Source organism: Solanum verrucosum, unplaced genomic scaffold (assembly GCF_900185275.1).
Source record: "Solanum verrucosum unplaced genomic scaffold, falcon-dt-bn FXZP01000022.1, whole genome shotgun sequence".
Lineage (NCBI taxonomy): Eukaryota > Viridiplantae > Streptophyta > Magnoliopsida > Solanales > Solanaceae > Solanum > Solanum verrucosum.
The window spans coordinates 3,590,844-3,610,693 of record NW_026020086.1 but is presented as its reverse complement, the minus strand read 5'-3'; the positions used below and the strand labels follow the sequence as shown (position 1 = coordinate 3,610,693).

Below are 19,850 nucleotides of genomic sequence, written 5' to 3'. Positions count from 1 at the left end.
AACTGCAACAACAAATAATATGATAATTGTTGTTTAAGAGCCTAAGATATTATTATGAAAATGAAACTCGAAAGCATTTTTAACATGTCATCAAATGTGTGTATTATTTGAATAATAATAACTTCAATACAATCAAATAATGTTAATCTTAAATTACTCAATTATTACATTCAATAATTTGGAAGGTACACCTAACTAAATATAGTAAAATTAATTAGCATTATTCTATATAAAGGATTTTTTTTGTAAATTCTTTGTATCAGACAATTTAAAAAATATTAAGGGGGAATATATGATCTGTACATGACTCACTTAAAAAGCAAAAAATAGACATATTTTGTGGAAGATGATATGTATCGAAGAATACGTAAATTGAATTAAAAAAAAAGTAACATATATATTGTTCGGAAAAAAGTGACATATATATTATAAAAAAAAAATTAGTCGAATTAGGATTTAGGCGTTAGTTTGACGCCGGAATCACAATTATCTAAATATTGTTAATGCAAATTTATTTGTATTATCTCATTTCACACAGAAATCTGAGTCCACCACACACAAAATGCCGATAGATACTTCCGCTAAGATCTTCGTCGCCGGCCACCGTGGACTCGTCGGATCCGCCGTGGTTCGGAAACTTCACCAATTAGGCTGCACAAATCTCCTCCTCCGTACACATTCCGATCTCGATCTCACTAACCAATCCGCCGTCGAATCCTTCTTCGCCGACGAGAAACCTCAATACGTCATCCTCGCCGCCGCGAAAGTCGGCGGCATACACGCAAACAATACTTACCCAGCTGATTTCATCACTATAAATCTCCAAATCCAAACGAACGTCATCGTTTCATCCTTCAATCACAAAGTTCAGAAGCTTCTGTTCCTTGGTTCTTCATGTATTTACCCTAAATTTGCTCCTCAACCAATTCCCGAAAATGCACTTTTAACTGCCCCTTTGGAACCTACAAATGAATGGTATGCAATTGCGAAAATTGCTGGTATCAAAATGTGTCAAGCTTATAGATTGCAGCATAACTTTGATGCAATTTCAGCAATGCCCACGAATTTATATGGTACAAATGACAATTTCCATCCTGAGAATTCTCATGTTTTGCCTGCTTTGTTACGTAGATTTCATGAAGCAAAAGTTAACAATCTTGATAAGGTTATTGTGTGGGGAACTGGTTCTCCTTTAAGGGAATTTTTACATGTTGATGATTTAGCTGATGCAGTGGTGTTTTTGTTGGAGAATTATAGTGATTTAGAACATGTTAATGTGGGGAGTGGGAAGGAAGTGAGTATAAAGGAGTTGGCTGAATTGGTGAAGGAAGTTGTGGGGTTTAAAGGGGAGTTGGTTTGGGATTCGACTAAGCCGGATGGGACACCAAGGAAGCTTATGGATACTTCAAAGCTTGTTGGATTAGGTTGGATACCAAAGATTTCGCTCCGGGATGGTCTTGTTGATACCTACAAATGGTACTTGGAGAATTATGGCAAGCAATAGTTCAGGTGATTATTGAATGTTTACAAGATATGAGATTGTTATTTTTGTTTGTCAGATTGTTGAAAGATTATAATAAGCTTAATTGAAATATTGGTTCTCTGTTGTACTGATTATGTACTATGTTTATGTTAATTATTTTTGCCAAAGGTCCAATTTTTATTTGATCTGCTACTCTCAGGAATTCATGTTCAATATTAAGCTTAATTGAAATATTGATTCTCTGTTGTACTGATTTTGTACTATGTTTATGTTAATTATGTTTGCCACAGATCCAATTTTTATTCGATCTGCCACTCTCAGGAATTCATGTTCAATATTGCAAGAGTTCATTGTGAAATGTTTAGAAACATGGATCAGTTTGTATTGAGCTTTGTTGTCTGAACACGATTGGTGCTGACCTTACTTTCTGGTTGGTGATAAACTAGTTGACAATGGTAAATAAGGTTCAAAAGGAGGACCTTTTTTCATCTTGGTAAAATGGAGTAGCTATTTAACAAAATAGGAGTTTTCTTTTTATTTTGAGGATAGTATTAAAATAGGAGTTTCTTTTGACCATTTATAAGGAACCCATGTCAATATAGAAATATTAGCTTTTTCCTTGTCCCTAAATATAATGGTTTGAATCTTCCAACGGGAATTTCATTCATTTAGAAAGAGCTTATGGTACTCCTTTATGTTTTTCTGTATTTATATAATCGTGGTGTCCGGGCCATCGCAACACCTTGACTAATTCCATGTGGTACTTGCTACCTCCCACATACCACATACTCCCTTTTGTTAGTCTTTGTAAGTCATGGAATTCAACATGTTATGGGTACTACAGTGACAAAAAAAATATCCGCTTCCATATAATTTGTCACTTTTGTGCTGAAAGAAAATGATGTAGAGGAACCATAAAGAATTCTTTGACATTGACACATGAAGCTTCCAGTAGTTTAGCTCTTGGGATGTGGGGTTGCAAGCAATACCTGTAAATGGAGTGAGGGGTTTCTATTTGAGTCTAAAATCACAGCTGATGTCATAATTTTAATTTCTATTCTGATAGTCATGTTTTCCTTCTATGATAATGTCGTAGCGACGTAGCGTAACTCCAGGAATTTTGGAAGCTGAACATGCTCCAAAGATGCCTAACGCTTTCAGCTTTGTTTATTCGATGCTGAATGACACAGTTCCTCGCTAAATAAAAATGAAGCTCCAATACAACCAAGAAAAGAGATAGATCACTTTGGCCAAATGCCAATCCTCCTAGTTGAAAGAGAAAAACAGTAGAGACGTGCGCAAAAAAAAAAATCACTCCTAATTACCAGTTAAGTGAAAGGAGCCCACTTACCCAGTCTGCTTTCCCCCCCATTGCTAGGAGCTTTGCCCTCTTGACTTGATATGTCAAGAAAACTACAACTGCTAGTGGATCACCTCTTGCTTAAGAAGGCCGCCATATCATAAATATGATAAAAGAGACGGACTGTTTTTAGCTTCTTTTTTTGCCTTTTCTGGGGGGTCTAATATGAGATGTATAACGTACCGACCTTTCCTATGAGATAACTAAAAGCTACACTAATAACAGTAAAAACTTTTCTTTTGTTGCCTGTTCACCCGGAACATAAAAATTTACTACAACCTAAATGTTATGTTAGATACTTACTAAAGAATCACTATCATAAAATGCTGTAGTTTCTTAATGCTTTTTGTTCATCAATAATATCTGACCTTTCAAAAGAAAAGAAGAAGAACAAGGTTTATAGAAAAAAAGAAGAGAAAATACATAAAAAAAAAACCCTGAACTTGTCCGCTAAACTATTTTAGTACTTTAACTTTACAAATAATTATTTACCCCCCTAATCTCATTTCAAGTGAATTAAAATCCACCCAAAAAGCTGATGTGGCAAACAAAAAAAGAAAAGGCGAGTGAAAACGTAAAAAATCAAAATAAATAAATAAATAGGCCTCTTTTTTTCTTTCCAGCCAATAAGGTTTCATCTTCCTCACACCCCACCACCTTTATCCACCATAACCCCACCCTTTCGTTCTTCGAACACCCCCCCCCATCCCACCCGCACCCCTTTTTCCCCTATTTCGAACCCCGCCGCCATCCACACTTGCCGAACCCCTTTCTTCTTCTTCTTCTTCGAGCTCCCGTCCCCGCCACCTTCTTTCTTGTTTTTCGAAACACCCCCACCCATTCCTTCATTTCAAGTTATTCTTACTTATTCTTAGAAGTAGTGATGAATAAGAAAAAAATGAAAAAACCAACAACTTATTGTTGCTTCAAGATCTTACTTATCGAAGGGTTTGTTGATTGTGATGAACTTAAAGCTTTTTTTAATAAAATTTTTATAATTTCTTCTATCTCAAATTAGTTTTTATAATTTGTATTATTTATTTATTTTGATAATGTGCTTTAAAAATTGAATGTTTTCTAGTCTTGGATCCATAGAGTTTGATTTTATTTTTATAATCTTGGATTAATTCTCAATTTTTTTTCTATTTTTTACCTTTCTAAAATTGTATAAATAAAAAGAAACAACAAAGAATTAAAAAAACTCAAAATTTAAATAATTGCCAAGGTGGCGCTGACGTGGCACTGATGTGGCAATGAAATGGCACGTGTGTAATACACTTGCCATTGTGAGATTGGTATTGCAGTATTAGGGTTGAAAAAAAATCACTTCAAAGATGTTAAGGGGGTATTTAAACGCTCGTATAGTTTAAGTGCTAAAGTAAGTTGTGCTGCCAAGTTCAAGGGTATTTTTTATGTATTTTCTCAAAAAAAAAAAAACAATTATCATAAGAAGTTTAGTAGTTGTGCTGGGAGGTATACTGTGCTTAGGTTAAATCAGAACAGACGATTGCATGCAACTTCCAGCATATTGATTGCCGGGCCTAGACTTGTTATGTTTGGTTCTGCTCTGCCAAAGGTTCCTACTAGCCGGTCTGCAAGGAGCTTATATGCTGCAGTCTTAACTCCGCAATCATTTTCTGAAATTTGCATGTTAACGCTTGTTTTGACTCTTAATTTTTCTGCAGAAAGATCATAATTATCAATAGGACACCTTGATCCATTTATGAACATCTTTATATATCTGTTCAGTTCTTTCAAATGGACGTATTCCAAGTATATCTGCTGGTCCCACAAGGTTTCTTGAACAAGAGTAGGTTATACTTCTAAGGAACACCAACTTCTGTGGTGTTTGCTTCTACTAAAATTGTCCTCTCCAATGTCTGTAGACTTGCTGGTTTTTAGGGCAATATCAATATGAAGAAGGCCGAGATGGAACAATTTCAATTTGTGATAGATAAATATCCAAATTATTCATTTTACATCTAGATACTTTATATAATATATAAACCCAAAACACGAGAAGCCTATGGATATTGATAAAATGGGAGAAAATGCGGAATTCAATTTGTCATGTGTACACATGTGCATTATAGGGAGAAAATAGCCTCTCCCAATCATTATGTGTAACTGTTGTGCAGACAGAAAACGAAAAAGGAAACCACAAAAAATTCTTTGACATGACACAGGAAGCTTCCAGAAATATGGCTTGGATGTGGGGTACAAAGCAATGCTTGTTGATTCATCATTTTAGTTCCTACCTGATAACATTTCTTTCCCATGAATTAACTTGTTGATACTTCCTAGTAATTGCTCAAAACTTTGTCGCTGATCACTTGTAACTTAACAGTAACTCTAATTTTAATGACATGTTATAATTATGTTAATTTGAATAGACAATTGCATGCCATTTTCAGTAGATTATATGCTGGGCGAGGACATTTGATCATTTGGTAGAGTTCTGCCTGGTTGGTAGTCTTCCTTGAGCCGAGGGTCTATCTAAAACAACCTCTCTACCTCCCAAGGTAAGGGGTAAGATCTGCGTACACACTACTAGTGGTATTGCACTGGTCACTGGATATGTTGTTGTTCTGCCTAATTGGTGGTCCTGCTAGTGTGAGTGAGCTTATATGCTGTTTCTGAATCTTAATGTGACTAAGAAGGAAAACATGAAGTATTGCACTATAATTGGACCATCACCCTCACCCCCACGCCCACCGTGGGTTCAGTTCAATTGGCAAAGATTGAGGGACCTGTGTATTAGGTTACAAGTTGATCCCCATGCCAAGTGAACTAACTCCACTATTTAAGTGGAGAAGAATAGAGGGACGGCCCCATCATGCTTGAGGTTTGAAAGTTGCGGCCTTGCGGTTAGCTCAAACAGGTCCTAAAGGTGGACTCTAGATGGATTTCTCGGTATAACTAAAGAAAAAGATGGTGAACTATGATTCTTTTCCACCCTAGCTCCCCTCCCCCATCTTGATGGGGCGAGACTATAGAATTGAACCATTGAAGCCTGTTGAGTTCATATGGTTATTGGAATATTGATTGAATAGGCCACTAAAAACTGGTATTTTCTGGTTTGTCCTTTTCATTTCACTTTCACCATACACACAAGAAGCTGCCAAAGGATAAGTATCGATCGAACATGGTTTTCTTTGAAATTGATTTCCTTGAGATTTCATGTTTATGACTTGGTGGCTAGTAAACTTCCTTATTTCCATCTTATCTTGCTGTTTCCAGTATTGAATGTGACGATGCTTGTGTGCTTAAATCTTTGTGCTTCATATTATCAGTTATAACTTATAACTTGGTTTGAAAGAAAATTCCTTGAGCTGAGGGTCTTTCAGAAACAACTTATCTACCTCGATGAGGTTGGGGTAAGGTTTGCGTACACTCTACCTTCCCCTTCTCCACATACCTCACTTGTAGGATGTCACTTGGTATGCTGTTGCTGTTTAAGGCAAGTACAAGTGTGCAAATAGCATAGCATAGATGCTGCGGATTTGTTAACTATGATGGTATGACTTTTGTTCGTATTTTCAAGGTTATATTGAAGTTGCTAAATGCCAAAGGAGAGGTAGAACTATAAAATGCGGTTTATCTCTCCGGAGTGGTTTGCTGACTATTAGACTAGAGCAAGATTTATTCGATGCACACCCAAAGGATAGCAGTTGTGATTCCATTGAACCTGAGTGGTTTGCTGACTATTAGACTAGAGCAAGATTTATCCGATGCACACCCAAAGGATAGCAGTTGTGATTCCATTACGATAGATATTTGGTTAGGCTAAAATAAGAACAATCTACAAAAATTGATAAATGAAGATGTAACACAAGTATAAGTAGAAAAATAGGATGGTTGGATCGAGAACCATGAAGTCTTAGATTTAAGTACCTGCGGAGGAAAGATAATACTACTCGAAGCTTTGACAGATAGAATTATCCGGTACTTGTATTGGTCGGAATAAGTACTAGAAAAATTATTATGTGATGGATGTTATCTAAAACTACTTTATTTTTGCATTTTTCTCTATGAAGAGAACCAAGTAAAAAAATAAAATGAAAATCATAAACTACAAAACAAATAGGAAATCTCTCTTTACCATCTCTTTAAGCTTGTACTTCTTTTCTTTATTTTGCTGTTTTTTGTGTTTTCTTTTTAATAAAAAAATTGGCAATATGACAGAATGAGTACAAATTAATTCTGTTGAATGAGTACAAAGGCAAATTTCATTAGATAAAATGAAAATCATAAACTACAAAATAAATAGGAAATCTCTCTTTACCATCTCTTTAAGCTTGTACTTCTTTTCTTTATTTTGCTGTTTTTTGTGTTTTCTTTTTAATAAAAAAATTGGCAATATGACAGAATGAGTACAAATTAATTCTGTTGAATGAGTACAAAGGCAAATTTCATTAGATAAAATGAAAATCATAAACTACAAAATAAATAGGAAATCTCTCTTTACCATCTCTTTAAGCTTGTACTTCTTTTCTTTATTTTGTTGTTTTTTGTGTTTTCTTTTTAATAAAAAAATTGGCAATATGACAGAATGAGTACAAATTAATTCTGTTGAATGAGTACAAAGGCAAATTTCATTAGATATCTGCAACAATATTCTTTTGGTTTCCTAATATATTTATTTATTTATTTTTGAGAAGGATTTTTTTTTTTAATTCTGCAAAATGAGTACTAAATAAATTTTGATGGAAGAACTCAAAACAGAAACCTCAATATTATTAATTCTTGAAATTGGAGTAGCTGTTGAGTTATTGAAAATTCGGGGGTATATTTGTCCTTTTCCCCAACTTTTAACACCACCAAAGACATTATTTTCTTCAATACCTAAAATGATCTTACGAATCTAAAAATTTCAAAATAGAACATAATTTTTTCTGAAACAACTTCTCTATCTCTTTGAAGTAGTGCACCTACTTATTTTAGACCCTATCTGGTGGATTATATAATATAATAGTCCTTACTTTGTATTATATTGATCAAGTGCTAGTGTTCTACGATAAATATAATAAGACTCAAATTTGAAATCTCTAATTAATAACGGAGAGATCGTGTTTATTCCTCTACCACTCTTGATGGCATATTATCATTCATCAATTATTTGATGATGTTGAAACTATTTTGACATGTGAACCATAGTAATTATGGCCTAGCGCAAGTTGTTGTTTGAAACTTGAGTGGACATTCTCATTGTGATGATTAATCTCTAATTGGCACAAAAATCATATTTCTAGGTGTTGACCTAAAAAAGTTCCCAATGACCTAATTATGAATATATATATATATATCTACAACTAGGGTATAAGAAGAATAAGATATATGCATTACTTTGTTCATATTTTTATCTTGTAGAGGTTATTTTTGATAAACTTTCAGCATGACGATGTATTATCAAAATATGCTAAAGAAAAAATTAACAACAGTAAAATAGCAAGATAGACACAACCAGTAAAATAATGTAGGTAACAAGACAAGAAAAAATATGATATATTTAAATAATATAGAAAGACAGAGAAATAAGTGATTATTTTACCAAAGGTTTCTAATCTACGAATCAATAACCATTGCATTTCTCGATAGATGGCGTCGATAAATAATCAATATTTTGCACACAATTATGTTATTTCTGAATGAATTCCTTTTTTTCCCCATAGTATTCTCATTTAACCTCGAATGAGTTACTTAATAACAAGTTTAAACGTTTTTTTCGCTCATTTTTTTTTTTTAATCATTGGAATTTCAAGATTTTAGAGTCTAGAATTTACCAAAAAGTTATTTATTGTTCAAGAATCTATATATAAGTTAGTAGTAATATTTTCACATTTTATTACTATTGCTATATTTTTTAGAAGGTAATTGCAATGGATTTTTATTATTCGTTTTTTACAAATTTCGAAAAAAAAAAAAAAAGAAGATGCAGATTTAGTTAAATCTTAGCCAGAAAATGGGACCCAAAATAAAAAAAAAGGAGAGGATAATACAGTGTAAGATATTTTATTTTATTTTAAATGTTCAGTCTGCAAATTTGGAAGTTTATTGAGCAATTATTTATTTTTATTGTTAAAAACAATTTTACAGTTTTACACCCAGGTGGAAATATTTTGGTTTATATATCCACGGTAAATAAAATTCTGGCCTGTCTTATATTGACAAACAAGGACGGTAAATAGCTCATATTTACTCCTCAATTATATGAAAAATCATTTTTATCCTCCGTTCACGCAAGATCTAGAAAAGAGTCGCACCACAAAGATGTGTGACATAGGAAGTCTTTCCTAACAGAAGTATTAGTAGCTCATTCCACGACTTGAACCCGTAATCTATAAAAACACACAGAGACGATATTACTATTGCTACGTTAAATATCTAAATATTTGATTACACGACTAGAACCCGATGTCACATCACACAAAATAACGTTACTATTGAATCTGTCTCTACCTCCCACCCCTAGCTCTTTCTAATTGTCTGCTCATAGCACGGTGAAAGTGTTCGATTGTAACACGATGTGCTGCTTCAATGACTCAATATGAAAGACACAAAATTACTCTTTTGGTCTAGTTAACGAAACTAATAAACCACGCGAGCTGGTTAGATATGTAGGAAGGGCTCATATGTATGGATCCAAAACAACCACAGGGTGTTTTGAGAGTGGAAAACACAACTCAGAAATACAAAATATTTCAAAGCACTAGATATAAAATTTGTAAGTTTCAGAAAAGACAAAAGTCACCCAAAATTATATTTCAAAGATCACAATAGGTCCAAAACTATATTTCAAGATCACAATAGGTCCAAAATATGATCCATTTCATGGAAAATTCTCACTCAATTTAGGGCCCCATAAAAATACAAACCAAAAAATCACTCCCAAAATTCACGTGCATAGAAGAAAACAAAATGCCAAATTTTAAACAAAAAACTAAACATATCAATTTTGACCAAAAAAAAAAGGAAGAATAAAATGCAATGTATGGATATGATAAGGTGATTTAAACTACTAAAAATCTTTTTTTCCCATAAAAGAAAATCTTTATACTATTATTTCTAATTTCTATATCAAACTTTCTCCATTTTATTTTATGTAAACAAAAAACATCATTTAATCAGAGATAAACTGATCAACATCTGATATTTACATCAAATTATGTTAATTTATAATAATTAAATAAAATAATATGTATCGACTAGCTATCTTTAGTAAAACAACATGTATTTAAAGATACATATCATATATATACACATTCGATATCAATAAAATTTTACCCAAATTTCTACTACTATATATATTGTCCTATTCTAGCAAATGCAAACCTAGTAATTTCATCTACTAGCCTTTGTTATGTCATCATCTCACTGTTTAACTACCCCACATCCAAGATCCAAATTTCAAAAATAAAAAACAATTAACTATTCAACATAAAAATTGATGTTTCAAATTCCCTTTTTATACATAGAAACAAATAAATCAAATACATCCTCCATTTTAATTTATATGTAACATTTCAAATTTTGAGAATTCAATAAACGTCTCTTTGATATCAATCTTTTCATACAATAACAATATATTCAGTATAATATTACTAGTAGAATCTAAAAAGAGTAGAATATAATGTTGCCCTTAGTATCGAGAAAGGTAAATAGTCTAATAAACACTCGACTCAGATAAAACATAACAAAATGATTATAGTCATATTATTTAGCAACTAAATCAAGTAATAATATGCATAAACCCTATATAATTGTATTTTTTTTTTTCTTCTTCCAAAAGATAATACTAATAATACAATTAATTCCAAATTCTCTACAACAAAAATAACATTAAAAAACACCAAAATTAATTGTAGAAAAATAAAGTGAAAATCAAGATCAAAATGATATACAAAAGTACCATTTTCAGAGAGAAAAGATTGAGCCGTCCCCGCCAATATCACCACCGTCCACCGCCGTCAATCCACCGGGAAATCAAGAACTGATGAAAAAACCGCCGGAAAAATCCATTTTAAGCAGAAAAAATCCAACTTTGAAACCCACAAAGTAAGTACTTTCTGCATTTGCATTTCTGACATTTTCTTGAAATCTACAGAACCAAAATCAACAAGAACCTTCATTGCACACCAACTGTTTGATAATTTTCCACCAATTTTTTTTCAGCACCAAAATAAGTCCTACAAAAAAAAAAGATGAGATTTTTAAAGAATCCCATTTACAAAAAAAATAAAAAGGTGTTTGATTTTGTCTTTTTGGTGCATTTTTTGGGGTGTCACATGAACCAAGAAAGGTGAAAAACATGGGGCTGATAAATGGTGTGTAGGTACTATCATTACTGTGATACATTGTTCAGGCTCTTCAAAAATGTTATTAGAAAAGTGTCTAATCCTTCAAAAAGTAGGATGCGATAACATTTTAAAAAAGTTCGAGCAATTTATATAGTACTACTATATGTCATATAATTTTATTTTCTAACTAATTCAGATTCATGTCGATAAAAAGATTACAGCTTTAGCACTTTCTACTAAATAAAAAGGTCAATTATGAGAGTTTTAGTACTCCTTACCAAAGGAAATCTCATGATTCGAACTTGAGACTTTTCCATTACCATTCCACTACACACCATTACATGAAACACTTAGTGGCTCCTACCCCCCAAAAAAAAAAGCTCCATCTCAAGATTTAAATCCGAGACTTCTCGTCAAGAATGAAGAGATCTTTACTTCATTTCAAGATTTGAACTCCAGACTTTTTATCAAGAATGAAGAGACCTTTACCCTTCCTCCCTTTTAGTGAAACTTCTTTGTTTGTTTTGTTTTCTTCACAACCTTTATGATAAAAAGAGGGTGTTTGATGAGCAAAGTTGTCCTATCCTTAAAATCATGTGTTGGTAGTACTTACTACTAAGTCTATGAGGGAATTAGGTGTGATAGGAAGAGAGGGGAAAAAGAAGGTTAAGGAGACAATTTAAGGACATTGAAAGAGAAATCCTTTGTGCCTTGTAAGTTTGTATATGTCTATTCCCAACACAGTGTGACTATCTGTCTTATTAAACAAACATAATGAAGCCAATAGTGTTAGCTTTGTGTTATGTTATTTGGGCATGGGCTTGACATTGATTGACACTAATAAAACCCCACACCTCTTTAGTTCAACAAGTAAGCTAAACAAGATTTGAGATCGTAGATTCTAAAGTTGAAATTTGAAAATTTGAGTTTTTTTTTAAATTGTGTTTTGACGTTTTGGAAAAGGATTGAAGTTTTATAAGTGGAAGTCTGATCAAATATTCAAAATCTGCTCAAATTTCATGGCGAAACAAATATTTAGAGTTAAAATTTTTAAATCTACTCCAGAAATCTGTGACCGAACGGGAGCTTGAGACTATTTCATTTATAAATCTTTCAATTTTATAGATGTTTTTTCAGATGATTCTGGTGTTCGTGTTACCTTACTTGTACCTCAATTATTTCATTTCGTTTTTTGTTATTTCACTCATCGGTGCATGTTAACTATGTCCATCAAATTAGGTAGATACACCCCCTCCCCCCATCCTCTCCTCAAGACTTAGGGTCCATTTGGATTGACTTAAAAAAAATAGTTTTTAAGTCAAAAATAAAAAGTCAAACTGAAATGACTTTTAAGTCAAAAAAAAAAAGTAGGGGGAGACCTACGTTTGGTTTTTGACTTATTTTAAGTCATTCTTGACCTTACCAAACACTTCTCAACTTATTTTAAGTTATTTTTTATACTTGTCAGACACTTTCAGAAATAAAAAACTGACTTATAAGTAGGTTTGATCAACTTTTAAGTCAATCCAAACACCCTCTTAGCTCAATTGACAAAGGTTAATATATGTGAGGCTTAGGTCACAAGTTGAGTAATATGTCGAACGAACTTTGTCTAGTATTTAAGTAGGGAGGGATAGAAAAGGCGAGGTCATTATTTACCAGTTTTCCAAGTTTAAGTTGACCATTAGGATAGACTTCAGACGAATTTCTTAAATGGTTGAATATGATTGGTTATTCTGAATATTTTACTTAGACACTTCAGCTAAAAATTCGACCTATTAAGCTCTTAAATTGTACTCAAAATGTGTCAATTGACCTTCCAACCCTCCCCTCAAAAGATATTTGAGTGAACACTATATTAGTCATTTGTTATATGTTTATACTAAATCAAAAAATACATAGTATATATTTATTTGAATATAAAATATATCACTCAACTCATAATTAAGTTTTCATCTCATTTAATCATATGATAAATTTAATATAAATACCTAATACAAATAAAATTTACCCTTCCTCCACCCCCCACCCCTCAAGACAAACACCCTTGGGTCAATTTCCCAATTTTTTTCACTTCACACCTTACATTATATTGCCTCAAAAGTCCAGTTCCCAATTTATCTAGATTTGCACAAGCAATCTCTGTCTTATTTTCTTTCCTTTATTTAGCCTTCATTTATTACTAATTTCCCTTTCTATCCTCCCTAGATACTGATGCACATTACACATTCAAGAAAAGAGGTTCAACCAAAAAAAGAAAGAAATTAAGATGAAGCGGTAAACACTTTTTCATTATAATCAGAGGTTTCACGTTTGAATTAAGAATATGTAGTTGCAATTGTCAAAGAGCGTTTACCTTTCAAATGTGAAAATTTCCAACGTTTTAGTCTGAATTTAGTGAAGCCTTAATAAAGATGTCAAAGACTACACGAGAAATAAATAAATAAATAAATAAATAAAAGGGAGGTTCAAAGTTTATTTATTTTTTATAAAAATAAGTCATTTTTTTCAATATGTTAACACTAATTCAAAATGTATATATATATTTTGCAGCTTTTGAGTAGTGTATATTATATTTATTTATTATTATAGTACAAGTTTTTTTAATGAGAGATGACCTGACTCTACTGACTAAAAGGGCATCAATTTCAAGAAAAAATCAATAAATAATTATATTATATATTGTGATAATTTTGTTTATTTGCTATTATTGTCTTTATTTTTCTTTATTTCATGCTTTGTTTTATGCCTTCTAGAATCAAAGATCTATGAGAAATAAATTCTCTATCTCATAAATATAGAAATATGATCGGCATACATTCTATCTTTTCTATACTTTACGTATAAAATTAAATAAAATAATTCATTATTATTATTATTAACTTTTATTATTTAATTATTTTTTATATTCTTTATTTATGTTTCTCGAGACTATCACCAAAGCAAAATCCAAGAATTTGTGGCCTAACAACATTCATTTGTTGGACTCAATAGGGGGAACTAAACAAGAATGCTAATTAGCTACTTTTCCCAATAAACTTCGTTTTTGTTGACTCTTTTAGTCAAATATAATAAGTGTTTGTGGGCCCAAAAGGTTTGAAAAATAATGGTCCCACTAAGTAACTTTTACATTTTATTTTTTTTAAAATAAATTTTTACTTAATATTATATAATTATAAAAAAAAATACATTATCAAAACAATTATGAGGGAGTAACAATTTATTAAAAAAAAAGTGAAATTAGTATCTTGTGAAATAAGATAAAAGCAACTTGATTCATATAAAAATGAGTTTTTAGCAAAAATCATCCCTAAAGTATGACTTAAACCTAAAATACATCCTTGTGTTATTTAAGTGAACAAAAAATATTCTTATATTATCCAAAAAGTTGCACGATTCATCCTTTTGTCTATATTTTTTAAGAAACTCAAGCCACCAACAAAAAAATGTGTCAAGTCGAATGAATATATGTACACATGGTCAAGCTAGTCAAATTGAGTGATTTTTTTAATTTTTAGAAATTGAGTGTTTAAATCATATTCAGATAAAATATATTCAAATTTTAAATATTCTTTGTAAAATGTATGGCCAAATACAACTCCAACTTCAAAATTTTCAAATAAAGTAATTAAATTTTTTTCATAACTAAATACCTATGTAATTTCACAAAATTTCAAACATTTCTATACATTGTATAAAATGTGAATTGCATTGTAAAATGAATTTTTACATAATCTTTCTACCATCGGAACCTACTATATAAATATTTCAAGACTTGTGTATTGTTGCAAGTCAATGTACTTGATAATGCAAGAAACACATAAACTAACAATACACAAATTTAAATTTTGAGAATGAAAGATTCATTTCCTATGCATATCCTTATCCTTTTTAGGTAACTTTGATCTTCTTGTCGTAGCTAAGACATGGTGAACAAATTAAAAAAATGTATTTTTTATTGGTTCAATCAGTTTCCTAACAAAAATAGTCTGAAGGATGACTTTTGTTATTTTTTAGATAGTATAAGGATGGTTTTTACTAACTTAGATAATATAAGGATGTACATTAGATTTGAGTCTTAATTGAGGGATGATTTTAGCCAAAAACTCTATAAAAAACATGAATAGTGTGAATTTTGTACACTATAAAAGCTAGGGCAGATATATTATTTATTATACTATTCAGTAGAATTTAATAGTTTTGGTTGAATTTTATATATTGAGATAAAAATAAAATACACAAATAATTATTTTATTAATAATATATCTAATATAATTCAGATAGAATGAACGCAAATCTCACCTCTAGTTTTGTAGGATAAATAGATTGTTTTAAATTCAATTGGTGAAACTCTAAGACGTTATTATATTGATTCATCATATCCTTCAAATTTCAAACCCCATAATAACGATTATTTTATGAAATTTGAAACTCTGAATGACTATTTTACTATTACAAAGCTGAAAAGTGGCTAGTCGACTAAAATATGATGCAAACTAATAGTATAAATGAGTAAGTTTTATAAAAAGCGATGGATTATCATGACGTATAAACTTTAAATTTTGAATTCGGATCCGATTATTAGGTAATGAGTTAAAAGTTGATAGATAAAAATAATGTAAGAAGAGGTACATGATTTTCCTACCCCATTTGCAATTACTAACATCTGCCAGAACAGTATTTACAACTGATGGCACATTTATTATGATGTGATTTTATTTACTGTATTTATTAGATTTCTGTTTCCATTAGGTCAAGGATTTAAAACTTGTCTCACTTAGGTCAAGTATGTTTCTAATAAACGTATTATAGGTGAAAATTTGAAATATCCAAGTTTGCTAGTACAAACACTAAAATATTTTTTTTTGTTTGTATATAGTTTAAATTAAACAAGATTTTGAAAAAAGGAATGTGTTACATCTTAGACAAATACCCACTACATCATACGGAGATAGAAAATGAAGAGTTTTATAAGATATAGCACACGTTTACCTGGTATGCACACTTTCCAGATGGATGATGATGTATCCCCAAAATAAATTCGTGAGGCCTGTTGGGCCAAAGTGAACAATGTATATCAAGAGCTTAAGTTGTGATCACACTTCATTCTAGAAATGTTCGAGCCCTTATTAGTTGCTAATAAAAATCCCTAGACACAAAGAGTAGGTATGATCTAATTTTTTTAATAGAGGGAAAGCTGGTGAAAACTATAAAATGTGTATGCTACTCACTCTCTCTCTATCAATTCATAAAGCTTGGGTAAGAGAAAAATGTAAATTATCAAACGACTTTATATCATGTATAGTTCGTTAGGACAACTCATTAGTCATTAATTAATAGATAGATATAGATAAGTGTGAACAAACAAAAATATATATAGAAATAAATTTTTAAAAACAGAGTTGGGATTTACTAAAATGAGGAAAACAACTATAGTTCTTTATCCAAGAAAACATTAAAAGGTAAAAAAAATTAAATGCTAACTAATTGCTAGATCAATAATGTAAAAAAGAAAGGAAATAAATTTAATGCTAACCAATTCCTAGATCAATTCTTATGCACCAAAATGGAACTCTAAGAAAATGATTGAAGTAACTAATTACTTATGTTGCTCGATTATTTTTTTAAAAATGATGTCACATTCAAAGATCTTTAAAAAAATATATTTTAAAAAAGATTAATACATAGCTTTTAATATATTTTATGAAAAATCGAACAACGTAAATGATTGTTAATACAATTATTATACACCAAAATGGAACTCAAGGAAATGATAGAATCCTAAAGACTATAAAGCAAAGAACCCCATATGGAGAAAGTTCAATATTTATCATAAATATAGACAAAAGAAGAACTAAATAAGTTAATATATATATTTATGTATAAATATAAAAATATATGCACAGATATCAATCATTTTCAGAACAGATATTTTCTGAGATCAAACCCTACTTTTCCTGTATTTGTATCTGTCCCTTTTATCACTGCCATGTATAACATGGAGTGTTGCAAGTGAATTCAATTGAACTCTTATTTTTAGCATAAAAGAAGATTTCGAGTTCGAGTTTTTGAGAATAGATAATGAATTCGTTATATGTATGTATGGATGGATTCATACTATTAATCGATCTATGGATTCGTACTATCAAAGGATATGATCTAATTATTCTTAATTAAAAGTTTCGAGCTAGAGTTTTGAAAACAAAGAAATTCCTAATAGGAAGTATAAATATCCTCGTATATCGCTCTACGAGGTAAACAAAGGTCTTGAATTTGAGTTTGTGAGTTTTGGATTAATTTTTTATACCTATTTTGTAAATCTCTTAATGTAAAAAACATAGTTTTTGGCCTAAGCTACAGCAGTAGCGAAATCAATTTTTTTTTTGTTAATTCATATATATATAATGATTTTTAATATAAAAAATTATTTTTTTTAATGAAGAGTGTTTAACTAATCACCCTTCATTACGTGGCTACAACATTAGGTTGTGCCAAACCCATACCTTATACCTATACATCTAGCTCCGCCCCTACTATGCGACACAATTCCATATTTTTTTATTCATATATATATTATAACAATTTTCGATGAAAGGTGTTCACATACTCATTCTTTATTATGTGTGGCTACACCACTAACTAGAAGCTATTAGGTACTGTTGAATCCATAATTATACATCAAGCTTCGATCTTAAAATACAACATGAATCTAAATTAATCGATTCAGTATATTCTGAAGATAGATAATTATACCAAAAACAAACACCAACACAACATGTATATATATATATAAAAGAGAAATGAAGAGTACCTTTCAAATTTCCATTAATAGAGGCAAAAAACTTGTGCATGGATCCATTAATACAAAACTTATTGTATGTTTGGAAACTAAGAAAAGAAATAGTACTAGTAGAAGGAGTATATATATTTGTATATAAAGAAGAAAAGAATTAATTAATTAAAAAAATGAAAGGAAAAATAATCAAAAGCAAAAGGGGTTGCATATCTTTAACACTTTACAATAGAATTGATTTTTTTTTCTTTTTCTTGAAAAATAAAATTGTGAACGAGATTTCATTTTCAGCTTTTTCTTTTTGTTATTCTATGAAACTTGGGATTTTCCTTCTTTTTTTTTCTCTAAAAAAACCTGGAGAAGAAAGAAAAAAAAAAGCTGACAATTATAGTGGATTGAGAGGCCTTTTGGTGAAAATGCTTTTTGCAGAAGAAAAAGTTGAGAAAATTGGAAATTTAATTTAAAGAAAAAGAATTTTGTGTGAAAATTAATATATTTTAACTACGTTATAAATTATTGAGAATATGATTAAGTAAATAAATGTTTGATCTTTTAATTAATATATTTTAAACGTCTAGGTAAGACAATTACACACTTCAATATTGTAACAGAGCAAAAAAATTCTCCGAATTTAAGTTTCACCACCATTCATTATTGATTATTTTTTTTATTCATGTATTTGGTTTATAAGAAAAATCTATCTTGCACATGAGAGGCATGTGGTTTAGACATGTCAACATATAACTCAATATTGTATACTATCTTATGCTTTTTTTTATTATATAGTTTTGAAACAATTATTGCCTTCATTTCAAATTATGAATTATAATAATAATAACATATCAAATGTAATGCGTACACATTTTTTTCGATAAACTTCGACTGAATAAATTATGAACTAATTATTATCAATACAAATGCAATGATGAAATATAAACGTTTTTTGTCCTTTCAATAACTCAATATTTGAAGGAAACACAAAGACAAAAAGAACAAAAGCATACATAGGGTCAAACCTAATTTGGAATCTATAAATATAAAAATAAAAGATACAAATAAAAAAAATAGTTATCTCTTGGAAATAGAAAAAGCAATATTCATTCATAAAGAAATAGAAAAAACAAAAAATAAATAAAAGCAAAGATAGAGAAAAAAAAGTATTTGGGCCAAAAAGCCATTTCAGAACTTTTTATAATGAAACCAATTTCTTTTGGTTTTTCTAATCTTTTGTTGCTTTATAAGTAATGAGTAGTAATAGCAAAAAGAAATTGGACCATATTATCCAAACATTGTTGTCGAAAATTAGTTACGAAATTCATCGTTACTCTATCGCTAAATAATTTGTAATTAATTTTTATTTTAATAATATATTATTAATTTTGTCGTTGAATAAGATTAAAATAAATTTTGCTATTTAACTATAAAACTTATCAGCTTATAATTCATGGTTTTTTTTTTTGTGTGAAACAAATAAGATGATCCTTTTAGAAACAAATCTAACAATTTATGGTTCACTTAAATTCAATATTTTTTTCACCATATGTGGTTATTGTAAAAGAGTGAAAAAACAATTGTTTACATAAAGTGACGAAAATACAATTCAGTATTACGATGATTATATTTTCTTACGATTTAGAGATATAAAAACAGAAATCCTCCACTAGTGGATGTCCATAAATACTCGATCTTGAATCAAATTATTATTGTATGTATTAGGGATTCATAAATTTTAATTTTTGAATTTATCTTTGAAACACTTTGCTATATTAATCACAGATCTCGATTTTAAATTTTAAGAGTGATTTTTTTAGTACAAATACTTTTCCATTTAAGATAGATATCCATATAATACTAATCTAAATTAATTGAATCAGAAAATTTCGAACATCGCTAATTAAACTAAAAACTTGGACCACC

The 19,850-nt window shown here is 30.3% G+C and overlaps 1 protein-coding gene and 1 long non-coding RNA gene across 2 annotated transcripts; one reads left to right on the top strand and one right to left on the bottom strand.

The window, feature by feature from the left end:
• The first annotated feature begins 508 nt into the window (after positions 1-508).
• LOC125824596 (putative GDP-L-fucose synthase 2) lies at positions 509-1,668 on the top strand. Its single transcript, XM_049504000.1, has one exon. It carries the CDS (start codon positions 563-565, stop codon positions 1,502-1,504), a length of 942 nt encoding a protein of 313 aa, XP_049359957.1. The 5' UTR covers positions 509-562; the 3' UTR covers positions 1,505-1,668.
• Positions 1,669-10,594: 8,926 nt separating this feature from the next.
• Positions 10,595-18,047, bottom strand: LOC125824600 (uncharacterized). The gene is made up of 2 exons (XR_007442776.1): positions 17,952-18,047; positions 10,595-11,029 (listed from the first exon to the last, which is right to left on the bottom strand). It is a non-coding gene; the product is annotated as an uncharacterized LOC125824600 (long non-coding RNA).
• Between the last annotated feature and the right edge of the window lie 1,803 nt (positions 18,048-19,850).